The sequence below is a fragment of the Carlito syrichta genome, unplaced genomic scaffold (assembly GCF_000164805.1).
Source record: "Carlito syrichta isolate Samal-C Ts95f unplaced genomic scaffold, Tarsius_syrichta-2.0.1 Scaffold314063, whole genome shotgun sequence".
Classification (NCBI taxonomy): domain Eukaryota; kingdom Metazoa; phylum Chordata; class Mammalia; order Primates; family Tarsiidae; genus Carlito; species Carlito syrichta.
The window spans coordinates 505022-523592 of NW_007258159.1; the positions used below are offsets into that span (position 1 = coordinate 505022).

At 44.7% G+C, this 18571-nt stretch overlaps 1 protein-coding gene across 2 annotated transcripts in view; it reads left to right on the plus strand.

The window, feature by feature from the left end:
- The window catches only part of CREB5 (cAMP responsive element binding protein 5), a 427090-nt gene that overhangs the window by 284361 nt on the left and 124158 nt on the right, over nt 1-18571 (plus strand). The window contains exon 1 of one of the 2 annotated variants that reach the window (XM_008070926.1): nt 4930-5142. The exons of the other annotated variant lie outside the window; for it this stretch is intronic. Within the exon in view, the coding sequence (XP_008069117.1) occupies nt 5096-5142 (47 nt within the window). The 5' untranslated portion in view covers nt 4930-5095. Of the gene's footprint in view, nt 1-4929; nt 5143-18571 lie in introns of those variants that run through there. 2 annotated transcript variants of the gene reach the window in all.

Sequence of the window (18571 nt, forward strand, 5' to 3'; positions counted from 1 at the left end):
GTCTGGGCGACAGAGTGAGACTCCAACTCAAAAAAAAAAAAAAAAAAAGGAATTGAAGTTAGGAAAAGAAGACAACTATACATAGGCAAATTTGATAATAATATTTTAGGGCTAATCAGAGGACTCTCATATCTCCCTACATCTACCCCTAAGGCTTCCTGATGCCTCTGCCATTAGAGATTCATTCCTGTGTCTGAGACATATTCAGCATTGCCATTTGAGTGAATTACAAGTAGGTTTGACACAGCAAAGGCCAGCGAGTTGCCTGGGGGTATTTGGGGCCAGGGTTGCAGTAGGTACAAGACAGGAGTAACCAAGGACAGACCACTCCCTCATCTTCCCCCCGGGAGTACCTGGAGCTGGCTATAGCAAACCCTACAATCGCATCTTACTGGTCCACGGTTTAGGATGCATGTGGCACCGGGTCACCTAGACAGCCCCTCAACCTAGGTCCACTGTGAAAACACAGGACACCCAAGTTGAAGGGAATGTTGAATGACACCATGTGGGTGTGCAGTGGTCTGTGACCGGAAGGTTCGCTGGAAGCAATTTGCAAAGGAGGCCTTAGCAAACCACCTGGATGGTTATTGTAAATTAAAAAAGGAAGAGATGCCACTTTTTTTCTGAATAATTTTTAATACTAGGTTTATGGCTGGGTACATGTGATAGTCATTACAGCTTATTTAACTCTGAAATTATCTGGCCCCTCAAACTCCACTGGGACTGTAGAAGTCATGGGTTAAATTTTAAAAACAATGTCTGAAAGAAGATGATATGTTTTTCCTTGAGGAGAATAAATTCAAACCTAAGAAAGAAAAAAAAATCAGCTTTCTCTAGGAAGGATCTTTATTGTTTCGTATGTTTGCTGTGTAACGTGTTTGAGTTTAGAAATTCAGCCAGGCACACAACCCTAGTTGGCTGTTGCACCCTTCAGTCCCTAGGATCCAAGTTTTGCCTTATCCTATTGGGTTGTTTTGGAGGTGGTCCAAAAGCATTCTGAACTCTGAGCTCAAACCTCAGAGGTCTCCACTTCTTCGGAGCCGAGCATTTCATCAGGAGCTGGGAGTGTGTGAGTGAGTTACACCGAACAGCTGTGCGGTACCCACCACCCTCTCCCCAAGGATGACACGCTCTGCGAAGGAGGGTGTTGCAAGCATTCCTGAGCAAGTCAGCTAATCTGGAGGCCTAGCCTGTTGGCCGGGGGCTACTTCTAAGAAGGCTCCCGCTGGAATTGCAGCATCTTATGACTTCTATCTACAAAGCCCCCCTTCTTCAGAGAAGCCTCTAAGATATGGGGCCGGGGGAGCTGGGGACGGTGGCAAGAGAGGGCCAAATGGGTGAAAAAGGAAGCGCTTGAGTCCGAGGGGAATTTCCTTTGGGGAACAGGATATTCTCTCTCATTAGCTGCTCACAGGAAGGAAAATGGGAAAGCGAGCTTTCTTTTCTAGTGGGTAGACATTGAGCAGCCCATGAAATGCCTGATTTGGAAGTGGCAGGAGGGAGACATTTGTGTCTGAACAACAAGTGCAAATGTAAATATTCAGACATTCGGAACTCTGAAATTGATTGCAACTCAGGCCAGCTCTCTGAAGAAGTTTTATTGGAATGTCAATGTGTTCTGGCACATGGGTGGTTTAATGGCAACACCATCACCAGGGACAGTCAGACATTTCTGGGTCCTTGGTGTTTGTCTGGGTTTTAGAAGCACGGAACCCATTAACTACGTCATTCCCTGAACAGAGGCACCCTGGTCACCTTCTAACACAGTGATGCTGGTGTGTGTCATCAGAGGTCTGTCCTGGCTTTGGCCAAAGCTATCCCCTTCTTTGTTATTTCCCAAGCAAGGAACAGGAAAGCTACTTTTATAGGATCTTTATCCATAGCACAGGATCCCTTTTGACTACTTCACTGAAAAGCAGCAGGGACTTTTTACCTATTATCTAGTGGCTTACCCCAACCCCTGTGATGTGGTGTAAGAGAAATCCTAGAGGAAACACTTTCCCATTGAGCTGGCAAGATGTAAATTTGGAAAACTCCACCACACATCCATGTTGATACATCTATAATAGCATTTCGTTTAAACAGGAAAACTAAGGTAGGTTGGGGCCTTGTAGGGGATGGAGAAGGGAAGGTAAAAGTCTTTAGCTTTATATTAATCAAGAGGGTCAATGGCTCATTTAAAAAGGAGAAAGTTCACTTTGGGAGGCAGAGGAGAGAAGATTGCCTGAGCTTAGAATTTCGAAACCAGTCTGAGCAACATGGTGAGATCTCATCTTTATAATAAATCAAAATATTAGCCGGGCATGGTGGCACATGCTTGTGGTTCCAGCTACTTGGAAGACTGAGGCTGAAGGATCAGCTGAGCCCAGAAGGTCTAGGCTGCGGTGGTCATGAGCGTGCCATTGCACTCCAGCTTGGGTAACAGAGGGAGATTCCAACTCAAAAAATAAAATAAAATAAAGGAGAAAGTCATTTATGCAAACTCTTTTTGGCTGAGCATAGTGGCTCATGTCTGTGCTCATTCCAGCAATTTGGGATGCCAAGGCAAGAGGATTGCTTGAGCCCAGGAGTTCGAGACCAGCCTCAGCAACATAGTAAGACCTGTCTCTACAAAAAAAAATCAACAATTAGCTGGATGTTGTGGTGCATGCATATAGTCCCAGCTACTTGGGAGGCTAAAGCAGAAGGATCGCATGAGCCCAGGAGGTCAAGGCCATGGTGAGCCATGATCATACCACTGCACTCCAGCCTGGGCAACAGAGTGAGACCCTACCTCAAAACAAAACAAAACACAGCAAAATTTTGTCAACCTGCCTCAAAGTGTAAAAGCTTATAGAAGCTATTGAAAATGTTGTTTTATTTATTCCTTACAGCAGAGGAAAAATCAATGGCTGCTTGGCAAGTCAGACGTAAATGAGTTATACAGGCCACTGACATGGTGGACCAAACTTTATAACAACCACATTTGCTGCTGTCAGGCCATGGGCTTCAGTGGCGCCAGCTGTAATTACGGCTGATCACCTCTAATTCAGAGCTGCCTGCCTTGATAAAGGTGTCACTCGGAGCCACTATGGCATCAGCATCAATTGAGGATGTCATGCCAGAGGCCAGCCTGCTGGAGAAAGTGCTTCCCCACCCCGGCCCCCAGGGTCATGGAGACCCTTGGGCAAATCTTGCTTTTTAACTCTTTACCCCGGCACAGTGATACTCCCTGAGCTATGATTTCAATTCTGAGGGATTCAGATGAACATCCTTGACCTCCAGCAGCAGATATCTTTAATAAGCTAAGCGATTTCTCTAAAAAGAGTTTAAAAGGCAAGATCCTCTCTACAACGTGCAGCGAGACGAATATTTGTATAGTCTACCTGGTTCACCGGCCACAAAAGCTATTAGGTGAAACAGACTATAGCAAAAGCTGTGATCAATTTTGAGTGGAAAAAAATGCAGCTTCATGCCTTTCTTCTGCTTTTGTGGTATTTAAAAAAAATCCTAGTGAACTTCCTATTTTAAAAAATTACTATGTTCTTTTTAAGGGAAGCCTAAAGGGTGAGGAGAAATAGAAAACTAAGTCGGACGCGGTGGTCTATGCCTGTAATCCCAGCACTTTGGGAGGCAGAGGCAAGAGGATTGCCTGAGTCCACAGGTTCAAGACCTGCCTAGACAACATGGTGAGACCTTGTCTCTACAATACATTTAAAAAAAAAAATTAGCTAGACGTGGTGGCGCACACCCATAGTGTCAGACACATGGAAGGCTGAGGTGGAAAGATCACCTGAACCCCACAGGTCGAGGATATGGTGGCCATGAATGTGCTACTGCACTCCAACTTGGGTGACAGAGTGACTCAAAAAAAGAAAAAAGAAAACTGAGAGAAGATGGGCGAAAAAGCTTGCTAATAAAGTGACTGTATCTGGACTGTTCTAGGTAGTCCTGAGTGGGGAGGTGTGAAACAAGGGGTGGAATTCAGCAATTAAAGGGGCTTTACCATCATTTGTGAGGGATCATACTTGACTGCCCCAGGCTGTTTTTCCTCACTCTGTAATTAAAAAAGAGACACACATACTGTCTGTTCTCCCTATATCCTCTTTAAATTCACAGACAGCCCCACCCGCACTAGCAGGCCCCACCAGCAAGTTAAGGAAGGGGCAGCCTGTCTTTCATTGTGAGAGTGTGTTTGTATGCCCTCTTTTTTGGATGGTTCACCCGAGAGAGGAGTGCTCACGTCGGAAAGGCAAGCTTTGTGTTTTACAGTTAGGGTCCTTCTCCTTTGGCACATACAAGAGTGACCAGTAGGGGCCAATGGAGAAGTGACAGTGATTCACAGTCCCCGATGGCTCCAGATATGGGCACATGTTTGGACTAGAAGTGGTTTTGCCCTTGCTGACAGGGAGGTCAGATACGACAAGTCTCTGGAGGGGTGGTGGTTGGCATTCAGCAACAGAAAATCCCATCCAGCTCCAGGAAAAAAGGGCCCTGGGCGATGGAAACCCTGTCACCTGGTTCTGAACTGCAGCCAGGCTGCTCACCCATGTTGGTTTTTCAGACTCAGAACTTCCAACCTGCTCTTTCACTCTTGGCTTCTCATCTCCACACGTGTCTCAGTGTTACTTCCCTTTCTCCACACACAGGGGCACTTTCTTTTAACCTGCATTTAAAAAAAAATCAGAACCAGGCGACCCCTGCCTGCAGAACTCCTGGTCCCTCTCGGAGCCCTCTGATGGCAGCTGTAGGGCCATCCCCAGCGTCACTGTTTCCCCCTCTGTTTACCCGTTTCTAAGGGCAATTGCACCACGAAGGCTCTCGGAGTCTGGAACTCGGCCTGGGGCTGTTTTGGTTACATTGAAGTTTTTGCTTCAGTTCTGCCAGATTTAAATGGTGACTTCACTAGCACTGAGCTAAAAGGGAGAAGGGGGAGGAGGGCGAGCCCAGGAGAAAGAGAGCAGCGAGCCCAGCCGAGGGAGAGCCAGAGCTAGGCGCAAAAGAAGGGCAGCGCATGACATCATCGCTTGGCCTGGAATCAAATGGGAAGGATATGACTCACTCAAGCTAGTTAAGCTTTGGCTCAAATTCTACACACACTCATTCCAGAGCTCTCATGTTCTGCACCTCAGGAGGGAATTCAGCCTCAGTGATGTCCATGAGGTTTGTTTTTAATTTTATTTTCTTTTTCCTGATTTTATAGATTTTTTTGCCCCCACTGCCTTCTGCTCTCGAGTCTTCGTCCTCCTCCTCCTCTTCCTCTGCTCCCCCTTCTCCCCTTTCTGCCCGTCTTTGTTTCTCCTCTTCTTCCTTCTCCTCTTTCCCCAGCCCCTCCGCTCCTCTTCTTGCCCGTGGAGGCATTTCTTTTCACTTCGATCAGAGTTTTTGTTCTAGTACAGAGAGACCTGAATGAGTTGAACAGAGGCCGGGTTGGGCAAGGAGAAAAAAAAAAAAAACAGAGCAAAGCAAAGCAACAGGAGCAAATCGGCCACAAATAAAAAGCGAAGTGAGAAAGAGAGCAAACTCGGGAGAAGTTTCTTTGCTGTGGTGTCGCTCCTAATCGGAGGAGACAGGGAGAGAGTTAAAATGCAGGAACCAATCGCCTGAATGGTGATGTAATGCAAGAACCGCAGGGTAGTTAAGTAATGTGAGAGCGAGGGGGTCAGGGTTGCAAAGCATTTACCTGCTCTCAAGGGGTTTTCAGTTTATTATCAATTGCAGTGACTGTAACCGGCTTCAGACTGCAATCTCTAATTATTCACAGACGCCCCCTTTTTATCTTTTATTATTAAAAGTAAAACTGTATTATGGTATTTTAAAATAACATGATATTATCACAGCTGTGTATTATTTTCCACCAGGATACTCTCTCTCTCTCTCTTTTTTTAAATGGCTCAAAACGGTTGTCTTTTCATAAAAGGTTGAAGTGATGGGTATGTGTGTGGGGGGGGTGCGCTTTTTGAGTGTAATTGGTGAATTGTGAATGACCGGGAAACTATTTGTGTGCGTTGTATGACGAGTTAATGCTTGTGCTGCTCTATGTATTATTACGAGTATACTGTAGGTTTTTTAAGTAACATAGGATGATCCTTAGAATAGTTAGTCTTCCGCCTATTATTTCAGTGAAAGTTAACAGCGATTGTGCATTTGCTCCAGCAATTTAACTTTCTGTTGCTCCACGTGCCAGTTGATCCTCTTCTATCTCTAAGACGTTTATGTTCTCGAACTAATTTTAAGATAAGATGCTTCGTCGGGAAAGGGGTGATAAAAACTTCTTGGTCGCGTTGTGTTAGAAGCAGTTGGTGAATATTTGAGAGTAAGGAATGAGCACAAAACACCAGGAGAGAGGAGCAAATGATTGTCTTCTTAATGTTTTCAGGAGCTCATGTACCCAGAGAGAGATTGTTCTGTTTTGAAAATTATTACCACATTTCTGTGTGTTTCACAAAATAGAATTAGTATCACGACGTGCTGCCTGAGTCAGGTGCTTTCTGAAACCACTCAGCATTACGAGATAGTTAGAAACTGAAGCCCTCTAAGGAGAGCGAGCCCAACACTCCCTCACTCTGGGTACTTCAAACCTTCTTTTGGCTTAGTTAGTCTTGATCATCATACAGCTGGATGTGCACTGAGGCATGGGGCACATACCAGAAAAGTGTTTATGTTTATTTATTCAACGCATGTTTGGGATATAATTAATCATGACTTTATGGATCTGCTCTCCTCCCTCCTTTTTGGGGCAGAAGTGGAAGGGGGAGGAGGAAGGAGGGAAGTGATTTCTGGAGGAAACAGCGTGATATAGTGGGGAGGCCTGAGTGTTAATCCTGATGCTTGACCTTGAGCAAATCACTTAAACCATGTGGGCTTCACTTTAAAGTGAGGCCGAAGACAAGGTGGGCTAGGAGCTCCTCTCCCACATAGGGAATCAGTCTTAGATGCTCTCTGAAATCCCTTTCTGTTTGAAAGTGCCATGTCTACGCCCACGTTCTATAAAACATTGCTAAAGGGTATTGGGCATAGCTTTTCAGAGAAAAGTACATTCTAGATTCGTAATGAATTAGTGCCTGAAAAGAAAAGAATGGGAGAGGTTGAAAAGAAGCATATCTTTCCCCACGTTGAAGTTTTTTTGGTCTGTTTGTTTTTGTTTTTGCTTTTTGGCATGAAGATTTCATGCATGGTGAAGTTCTTAGTTTTCAAATGCTACCTGTCAGGAGACCTCAATGAAATATAATTTCCTAGGTAAGTTTATAAAAAGGAGTGGTGGAGTAAGCAAGAGGAATTTACCTGTCCAGTAAACTTTCCTAAAAGATCCCACACATCCTTCAGATTCCCAAAATGGCTAAAAATACCAGAGACATAGGCCCCCAGGCTTCAGTTGCTCAAATGGTGCAGAACAATATTTTTAATGAATTAATTCCCCCAAAGATTACATGACTACTTGATACATTTCAATAATTTTAACATAAACTCGAATTTTTAAAGGAGATTTAAGGCTACATTTGCCTTTTAAAGATCATGAAAAGCACAACTGTAATGTGCATGTTAAAGAGATAGTTTTTAGCCGACTCGGTGGCTCAGCCTGTAATCCCGCGCCTTTGGGAGGCTGAGGTGAGTGAATTGCCTGAGCCCGCGGGTTCGAGACCCACCTGGGCAGCGAGACCTCATCTCTACAATAAATCAAAAAATCAGCCGGGCGTGGTAGCGAATGCCTGTAATTCCGGCTACTCGGAAGGCTGAGGTGGAAGGATCTCCGGAGCCCAGCAGGTCGAGGCTGCGGTGGCCGGGAGCGGCCACTGCACTCCAGTCTGGGCGACCGAGTGAGACTCCAACTCAGAAAAAAAAAGAGATAGTTTTCCTAGACAATACTCCTATTCGTCAGCCAGCCAAATTCCAGGGTAGTCGCCTTATTATAAAGTATATATTTACATATCTGGGTTAGTAGCCTTGTTGCAAAGTATGAATTTATGTATTTATGTGGGCCCAGTTTAATGGTACATAAGAAAGGACCTTAACTATGCCTGTCTGTGAGAAGAAATTACCCAGAGCTGAAATGAAACCAGTGGTGAAGATTATTAGTCATTGTACATAGTTTGATGAGTGCTAAGAGTGTGCTTGGGACTCTTCAGGAATAACGAGGACATGATTTCTTTTTTTAGAACATTACAATTGGTGTTGATTTGGCTCGGAGTTGTTCACCCATAATCAGAAATGCCCTGCTTGTGACTGACAGAGACAAAGCCAGGAGCGTTAGCCCAGCTGTGCCCTATATGCGCCAGGTGTGATGCCAGGTCACACTGGTATGGTCTCAGTTCATCATGGTTACCTACAGTAACCCAGAGGGGTAAAAATATTCATTTCAATTTAAAGATTATGAATGGTGACTGTTTTGTTTTATGGTTTTTGTTTTGATTGTTTTTATTTATTTATTTAAATAGACATGGGGACTTGCTATGTTGCCCAAGCTGGTCTTGAACTCACAGCCTCAAGCAATCCTCCTGCCTCAACCTCTCAAAGTGCTGGGATTACAGGCATAAGTCACTGCATCAGGCTAGATTGTTGCTTTCTTTTTTTGAGTTGGAGTCTCACTCTGTCGCCCAGACTGGAGTGCGGTGGCCGGGAGCGGGCTGGGCTCCGGCGATCCTTACGCCTCAGCCTTCCAAGTAGCCAGAACTACAGGTGCGTGCTACCATGCCCGGCTAATTTTTGATTTATTGTAGAGATGAGGTCTCGCCAAGTTGCCCAGGCGGGTCTCTAACCCACGGGCTCAGGCAATCCACTCACCTCAGCCTCCCAAAGGCGCAAGATGACAGGCTGAACCACCAAGCCTGGCTGATTGTTACTTTTTTAATTGCAAATTTATTTCAGATAATTGTAGATTTTCATGTATTTGTAAGAAATAATATGGAGTGATACCATGTACCTTTTACCCAGTTACCCCCAGTGGTGACATCTTGCAAGTCTATAGTACAATACCACACCAGGATAGCGACATTGATACAGTCTATTGACCTTATTCAACTTTCCTCAATTTTACTTGAATTTGGTTTGTGTGTGTGTTGATTTGTCGATGTGAAACTGAGGGTCAAACTTCCGAAAGTGCACATAAGCTCCGGCACCTGGAATCAAGTCCACTCTAGGCCTAACTCTCCATCACTGACAAACTCTCCACTACCATCATGACCTAGTGCCCGTGCCTGTCAATGAATGTTACCAAATACCCAGTGGAGAATCCTGGTGACATTGGCTGTATTTGACATTCCCTTTGGGCATGGCCTGAACAGCGGTTTTGCCTTCCACAGGATTCCCTAGAGCCATGCCTCACAGGTGAACAGGTGACAGCAGAACCACAGCTTTGCCAGGACAATGGAAGTGGCACAAATTTCTCCCTTCTGTCTTCCGGGCAAAGAGCATAGCAATGACAACTGTTCGTGCCTAAGCATTACTATAAGTTGATGCTGATGAACATTCTTCCTCTTCACCCTCCCATGTTTCCCTTGGTGGGCACATCTGAGGTGTGAAAGAATGCTATGGCATCATCTGTTGATCAGAGAAGCAGTGTGGAGTCTCCTAAAAAGTGCTTCCTTTATGGTCAAAAAGGCCAGGACTGAAGTTATTCTTTTACTAGCTAACTGTGTGACTTTGGTAAACCACTTCACCTCTCTGTGCCGTGTATCTGTCTGCTCTATAAATTGAGGACAGCCAGACCTACCTTGCAGAGTTGTTGGGAGGGGTAGAGATAACATTTTAAGGCCTCTGACATATAGTGAGATGTGAGGGAAGAGATCTTAGCAGCTGCTGTTGTTGAGGATGGCAGTACAGGGCTCTCCCAGCAGCAGTCACTGCTGCAGGTGCAACCTTCTCAGTTCTAACAGGGCTTCTTGTTCCAAGCCCTGTTCAGGCCTTTTCTTTCTCCAGGCTTTCTTCTGTTATGTCTTCTTGTTATTCAGGAAATCAAGTAGGTCTGAGATCACATCAGGTACTAGAAACAAAGAAGTAAAAGGCACGTCTGAGTAAAGTCTAGTAAGGACTATTAGTTGAAATGCCAGATTTCCTGTGGCCTGGGTGGAGGGAAGGATACAGGACAACACAGTTTGGAAAAAGGACCCTTGCATGTCCATCACACTCACCTGGGGCTTTGTGAATGAGGAAACTAAGTGAAACAGAGGTGATGAGAACTGAATTCGACTCCTAGCTTAACTAAAAGAAGCGTATATTTATAATAGCATGTGTTGTTGCACATTTCTTTAGTTGGGTGAAGCTACCTTTTAAACTTTCTGCCTCTCTCTTACATCTTGTCTGCTGGGGGAAAAATGGTATTTTGGAGACTGAAGAGAAAGGGACTTCCGCGGTAGCAAGTGAGAGAGTTAGGATGGCAGGTGGTGGGATTATACAGCATCTCTGGGACCCAAGTCACATCGACGGTTCCATGCTGGGATTTAAGTTTCCATGCTTTGAATCTTAGCTGGAAGAAGGCCCTAGGGTGTCTCAAGCTGCATGATAAAAGTATTGTCTTGAATTTTACTTAGTAAGCATTGGTCAGGAAGACCAGGTCAATAGTAAAATGTAGAAATCAGTGTAGACTGAGAATGAGCCCTTGCATGTGGCTGACAGAAAAGAAGGTGGGCAAATTTGGAACCATATATTTTTTTTTTTTGAGTTGGAGTCTCACTCTGTCGCCCAGACTGGAGTGCAGTGGCCACTCCCGGCTACCACAGCCTCGACCCACTGGGCTCTGGCGATCCTTCTGCCTCAGCCTTCCGAGTAGCTGGAATTACAGGCACGCGCTACCACGCCCGGCTGATTTTTTATTTATTGTAGAGATGAGGTCTCGCCAAGTTGCCCAGGCGGGTCTCGAACCCACGGGCTCAGGCAATCCACTCACCTCAGCCTCCCAAAGGCGTGAGATTACAGGCTGAGCCACCGAGCCTGGCTTGGAACCATATTTTAAAGAAGAAGACGGAAGAGGAGGAGCAGCAACTATAAAATAAAGCGCTGGCTTCTCCTTTCTGCTCCCTTTTTACTTGGTTTTTATGGGATTCTGGCCTTCAAAAAGGACTCCTTTTGCACTGGATTGCAGAAAGATGTGTATTTAAGACCCCAAGCAAGTTGTCACTTGGCAAGATGTGGAAATAGCCAAAAAAGGAGGGGAAAGTGGGTGGCACTGATAAACTAGGACCAGGCCCATACAAATGTTATGATTCAAATTTCTTTTTCTTTTTTTTTTAACATATTTTTTATTTTAAAAGTGTGGGGTACAGTTAAGGGTTAGGTATACAAATGTGTATCGTTCAGGCACCCTTGCTGATAAGGGGTGCTCTCCCCTGCCCCGTCCCCAGACAGATATTGACTACCGTTAATCTCACCTCCCTTCCTCTTCCTGCCCCCCCATAGTTTCCCGCCACTGTCAATGATCCAAATTTCAGTTTGTGATTTTTAAATGACTTTGCTGGTCTGATTCAGATGTATGCTGCAAGACTCAGTGCTCTTAGAGATGTGTATTTCATGAGTTTTGGTTACAAAAGACAGTTCTTTGAGGACTCATACACTTGAAAACTGAAATTGACTTGACTTAGCACTCCAAAGTCCACTCCATATACACAAACACTTTAAAACAAGTCCATACATCTTTCTTTCCTGTACCTAAGCTGGCAGGAGAGCTTATTTAATGATTGATGAGGCAATGCTGCACCCAAGAAGAATGAATCAATAGTTCGCTATTATTACGGAGAGTGGGACAGTTAGTTATACAATAGCCAAGATGCATCCAGCTAGCAACTTTCTCTCCACATGGTATCAAACAGTTGAATTGTATCTTACAATTTTTTTCTTTTCTATCTGAATGATTGAAATGGAACTGAATGTGTCCAAAAAAGCAAAACCTAGAAAAAGCAATAATATGGCTCCAAATGAATGCTAAGTTATCTTTTAATGCATACACTCAATCATTCATCTTAATGGGAAAATGGGGCCAGGAGTTTGTGTTGTGTGAACTGGAATGCCTAGTGTGAGTTACTGTTATTTAGGAGCTCATTAACTTTTTATTTTTTATTTTTATTTATTTTTTTGAGTTGGACTCTCACTCTGTCGCCCAGGCTGGAGTGCAGTGGCTGCTCCCGGCCATCGCAGCCTCGACCTGCTGGGCTCCAGCGATCCTTCCGCTCAGGCTTTCCAAGTAGTTGGAACTACAGGCGTGCGCAACCACGCCCGGCTAATTTTTTGATTTATTGTAGAGATGAGGTCTCGCCAAGTTGCCCGGGTGGGTCTCAAACCTGCGGGCTCAGGCAATCCACTCGCCTCAGCCTCCCAAAGTGCTGGGATTACAGGCTGAGCCACCGAGCCCAGACTAATTTTTCATGCTCAACATGGCTGGATACGATTGGGCCATGCGAATAATTGGAGTCAGACAGACCTGGGTTCAAACTCTGGCTTTGCTATTTGCTAGTGATGTGAGTTGTTACCATCTATTGAATCTTTCTGAGCCTCAGTTACTTCATTTATGAAATGGAATCCATGAGACTATAATGCGCTTAACCTAAGTACTCAATGCTAATTACTGAATAATGGAACCAGTTGACTCTTTTTTGGAAGTCTAGAGAATGATACATTTCAGGCATCAATAATGTAGAGAGAAATACCATCATTGAACATTTCCTTCCAAGAAAGGTAAACTGAGTCATAGAACACCAGTGAGGCTGTATGCACTGGGGAGGTGAAGAGAGAATCATACAACTGTCTGTACATGACCATCTCCTCATGAGTCAAAAAATGAGATTTCAGCTCTTACTTTAAAGTCCTGTCATTTATTTCAGCATCAAAAAGAGCCGGGTCTTTTTTTCACCCCTTTTAAATTAAGTACTGGATTTCTTTTTTAGATGGCATACAGTAATTTTTCTTTTGCATCTACCTTTTGTTGACCTTCTTATTTATCATAATACTTCCGTCAGCTCAGCAACACTTTGCAATAAAGGGCTGATCCCATTTAATTCCTCTGGAATTAATCATAATAACAGCAATTATAAGAAACCCATTTAGTGTAAGTGTGGATGTCAATTGCTCTGGCATTGCGTGTTCCCCTTTGGTTTGCTCTTACAGCATTCACCCTTATAAGGGTTTTGCAGTGACCTCTCTCTATAGTCAGATTATTTTTCTGAATTCAGATCTTGCCCTAACTCAGCACATGGCTGCTTTTCGCCATTTCCTTCCTCCAAGAGCAAAGAGGAAGCGCCAGTGTACAGGTCACAGGGATTGTCATTTGGTTTGGATTTGCCCTCACCATCCGGAACTTCCTTAGCAGAACAATAATAATCTTAGCATTCTAATTGCATTGCCAAGGCGAGAATCTTAGAGATTGTGCAGCCAACCTGCTCATCTTACAGATTCAAAAATCAAGGCCACCCACAAATACTAAGAGAATTATTCCATATCATGAAACTGTTTGGCGGGTCGGCCCAGACCAAGCTCTGAGGCAGTGAGAGGCATATTTACGCCTTGCCAGGTCAAGGAGCTTCCTGGTGCCATCATATTTGCTCATGCTAATGCTTTTTGGTCCTCTTTGTGAGTTCTGGCTCCTGGGAATGGGAGCTGAACAGGGAGTGACCTACAGGCCCTAGAGATGCTGGGAGTCACTCAGGCACCTTGCTGTGCCAAGGCTCCACCCTCTGGTCTAAAGGGAGGGGTGGGGAAACAAGGCAAGATGGCTTGCTTTCTGCCTCCAGCTATAAGCCCCCTGGTGTTCAGTTAGTGGATGGAGTGCGCTTTGTCCCTCTGCCCAGAAGTCGTGGGCCATAAATGTGACGTGGTAACTGTCCCAGAGTCAAGCTCTCTGCTTCCCATCACCCTCTTCTCTCCTCCCTCACCCTGCATGAGCCTCAGCTACACTGAGTAGCATGTCCGATGAGGACAGAGCTTGGACGCTGCCCCAGAACCAGCACCCACCCACCTGCAGGATGTGACCTCTGGGCTCTGAAACGCACTGCTCCCTCCCTCTTCCTCCCCACCTAGGGAACAAGTTTAGACCACAATTCCCAAACAGCCCCGCTTGCACTTTTATCCCAGAGAGACTCCAGCACTTTGTGACCACAGAAAACTTGTCACTTCATTACAATGCTGAAAAAAGAGAGCAAAGGGTAATTCATCGTTGTTTTAATGACTTTGCATCCTTTCCCATAGAGGCAGCTTTCAGCTGTTAGGCACAAAGGATGCCTGCCTGCTCTGACATCTGACAGTGCAATGGAGCAGTATTTGTCATAATGCTTTATCACAAGATTCTTCACAGCCAGTTAACCCAATTAATCTTCCCACAGTCATTACCCAGGTGCCACACTATTCGGCTTCCCGGGAGTCTCCAAAGCTCCGTTGTGTGGAGATGAACTATTGTGCCTCCCGACCTTGAAAGGATGTTTCTAACAAATTAATGATTGTTAAATGCTTGGAAAATGCACTTTGGAAGTATGCTGGTGCTCGTACGTCTGAATTTTTACTTGTGCAGTTGCACAGAATTCAAGTCGGAAATCATTCTTGCTGTTTGTAAATCACAGAGAGATGAACATGACCCTTTTTTTTCTCAGCTAGTCATCTGTCCTCCCTCCCCAAACTGTGTATTAAGCTCCTTTTGGAGGAACGGGGGCTTTCTTATTTTTGTTTTGTAGGATTTCCTACAGAGAAGACAGGTCTTGTTGGGTCTTTTCAGTCATGTGATTTTTTTTTTTTTTTTGAGTCAGAGTCTCACTCTGTTGCCCAGGCTGGAGTGCAGTGGCACGCTCATGGCCACCACAGCCCTGACCTGCTGGACTCAGGCAATCCTTCCACCTCAACCTTCCAAGTAGTTGGAACAACAGGTATGCTCTACCACGCCCAACTTATTTTTTGATTTATTGTAGAGGCAAGGTCTCACCAAGTTGCCTAGCCTGGTCTCGAACCCCTGGGCTCAGGCAATCTTCTCGCCTCGGCCTCCCAAAGTGCTGAGATTACAAGCTTGAGCCACTGTGCCCGGCCTAGCCATGTGATTTTTTTTTTTTTTTTTTTTTTGAGTTGGAGTCTCACTCTGTCACCCAGATTGGAGTGCAGTGGCCGCTCCCGGCCACCGCAGCCTCGATCTGCTGGGCTCCGGCGATCCTTCTGCCTCAGCTTTCCAAGTAGCCGGAATTACAGGTGTGCGCTACCACGCCCGACTTATTTTTTGATTTATTGTAGAGATGAGGTCTCGCTGCCCAGGCGGGTCTTGAACCCGCAGGCTCAGGCAATCCACTCACCTCAGTCTCCCAAAGGCGTGGGATTACAGGCTGAGCCACCGAGCCCAGCTGCCATGTGATTTTTAATAAGGCAAACTGAAAACCACTATTGACTCAACTGAACAAAACCTGGTTTTCTGTATAATAAAGTAGTTTTCAAACTTTTTTGATTTGAGCAACAGTGAGAAATATATTTTATATCACAGGCCAATATACACACACATATAAATATAGCTTTTTGAGTTTTGTTTTTTTGAGTTGGAGACTCACTCTGTCACCCAGGCTGGAGTGCAGTGGCAGGCTCATGGCCACCAGAGCCTCAACCTGCTGGAGTCAGGCGATCCTTCCGCCTCAGTCTTCCAAGTAATTGGAACTACAGGCACATGCCACCACGCCCAGCCAATTTTTGTTTTATTGTAGAGATGAGGTCTCACCAACTTGCCCAGGCTGGCTTCTAACGTGTGGGCTCAGGCAATCCTCTCACCTTGGCCTTCCAAAGTGCTGGGATTATAGGAGTGAGCCACCGTGCCCGGCTAAATATAGTTTTTATGAAACAATAAATTTTTGCAGTGTATAACATTTCTTGGATGTCTTATGTATTAGCTATCTATTTATTTTTCTAAAATTCTGGTGACATCAGATGAAACTAATTTCACTAGTTTCTCACTAGATGTCCCCCTGATGAATTCCAGTGAGACTTTGAAAAGCACTGGTAGAGTGGAAAGGTCTCTGGAATACTGGACAAAGGTTAGGAGACACCGCTTATCTCCCAGCTCTGTCCCAACTCTGGGATTCCCTTCTTAAAAGTCCTCTTGTGGCCGGGCTCGGTGGCTCAAGCTGTAATCCCACGCCTTTGGGAGGCTGAGGTGAGTGGATTGCCTGAGCCCTCGGGTTCGAGACCCGCCTGGGCAGGCGAGACCTCATCTCTACAATAAAATCAAAAATTAGCCGGGCGTGGTAGCGCACACCTGTAATTCTGGCTACTTGGAAGGCTGAGGCGGAAGGATCGCTGGAACCCAGCAGGTCGAGGCTGCGGTAGCCGGGAGTGGCCACTGCACTCCAGTATGGGCGACAGAGTGAGCCTCCAACTCAAAAAAAAAAAAAAAATCCCCTTGTGGAGAAGCTCAGTATGGAAACAGAGCCATGACTGGCTCATATGTCCTCCTGTAAGTCACCCCACCTCCGCCCAGAGGTCCTTAAAACAAAATCCAAATACTAGTGGATTAGAAATTTCATAAGTTCCTTCTAGTTCTGGCATTCAATGATAATTTCATTTTCTAGACTATCGATTCATCTCATGAAATGCAGCAGGTTTTCTTTCCATTGATTCTGAGCTGGGAATCTCAACTGGGAATCTCTATGCTCAATGGTAATCTTTACCGTAGGACCATAATTGTTTTCAGCTTCAGCATTACAGTTTGTTTTTTAAGCCTTATGGGATAGGCTTCTGTAGGGAAAGAATGAGTTTGAAAGGTCTTTGGTAGATGCATGCATGAGCAGGCAGACACGTGAGGACGTTTATTTCTGTCATTGTGTCTGCTGTTTCCTTTCCTCCTAAATGCAGCAGGTTCTTGATTTTTTAACACAGCTCAAGTCATTTGGCTTACAGCTGGTAAAATACAATTTTCTGGTTCTCAGAAAGAAAGGCTTTTCAGACTTATAAAAAGAGAAGCTCATAAGACTTCTTGAACATCAAATAGCTCTTACAAAACACCATTTTGATGAGTTAAGTGTAAATGAATCAGAAACATACGGATTAAATTTCCCTTGAAAGACACATGGGTTTAAGAATTAAGGGGGAAAGTGCTTGGCAAGATGGGTTTCAGGTTTGTGCCAAACCTCAAAATGTTTGAAAAATGACTTGAGACATTTTTACTGAACGCAAAACGCCACAGAGTTCCCCAATCTCCAGACATAATAGTGAATCCTTTTGACAACAACTGTATGACAAGAAAAAAAGGCCTATGGGACTTAGCCACTTTCCCAATTCTGTAATATCCCCCCACCCACCACACACGCACATACACACACACAGGTTTACAGGGCTAAGAGAAATGTCTGATTGACAAACTAAAGTTTCAAGTCAGGCAATTACCAGAAAATAATCCTATAACTCAGAAATACATGGATTCCTCTCCACTCCTCATACTATCCAAAGACAATTTTACCATTTTCTAAGTGGAATAATACACTCCAGGGATGCATAGTGTTTGATTTATCTTATTCATTGGTGTCTAGAGCAGTGCACGGTTATTCTAGTCATTTGTCTTGGCATTATAGTGCCAGCTTCTTTGGAGAAGGAAAAAAAAATACACTAAAAGCAAACAGATTGGAGGGAAATATTCACTGGTTTATTAAAGCAGCCACAGTGTGGAAATGCTATATATTATGAGGGCAGAGTATGGGTTGAGGTTTTTGTGTTGCTAGGAATGGTCTTGGAAACTCAAATTCTGTTACAGTTTCTCTATTGAATAAGTGAAATTATAACTTCTCCACACCTCAGAATTCTTCCTGGTGTGAAGAAACTCAGGAATAACACAGAAAGGATCCATGGGCTAATTATCTTATGAACGTTGTGCATCATTTGTATTAAATGCCCTCCAATTATTTTTTACTAGCTATTCCTGAGAAAAGCAGGCTGACACTTTTACGGCCTTATTTTTTATATGCAAAAGCACAGGAGTGGGCTTCCAGCCGACTACACAGAATAAGTGAGGGAGAGAGCCCTGGTGAGACCTTGGGCTGGGCCATTTGCTCTGGGAAGCTACCTTGTCTCATGCCCTTGTCTTGTTTTCATATTTAAGCCAGGATGACCAAGGTTTGCTCCCCTGCTTCCTCCCTCCCTCCCTTTCTTTCTTTCTTTTTTTTTTTTTTTTAAATCTGAAAGAAAAACCAGGCTCAGTGGCTCAGCCTGTAATCCCAGTGCTTTGGGAGGCTGAGGTGAGTGGATTGCCTGAGCCCGCGGGTTCGAGACCCGCCTGGGCAACTTGGCGAGACCTCATCTGTACAATAAATCAAAAAAATTAGCCGGGTGTGGTAGCGCGGGCCTGTAGTTCCAGCTCCTTGGAAGGCTGAGGCGGAAGGGTCGCCGGAGCCCAGCAGGTCGAGGCTGCGGTGACCGGGAGCGGCCACAGCACTCCAGTCTGGGCGACAGAGTGAGACTCCAACTCAGAAAAAAAAAAAAATCTGAAAGAAAGGTGCATTCAGTGACTGCCAATATTGGTTCAGAAACTAGGGGACTACAATGTACTTTATCAAAAGATTTCAACTCAATATAGACTCCAAAATAAATAAATACACAGATATCTTTTTTTTTTTTTTTTTTTTTGAGTTGGAGTCTCACTCTGGCGGCCAGACTGGAG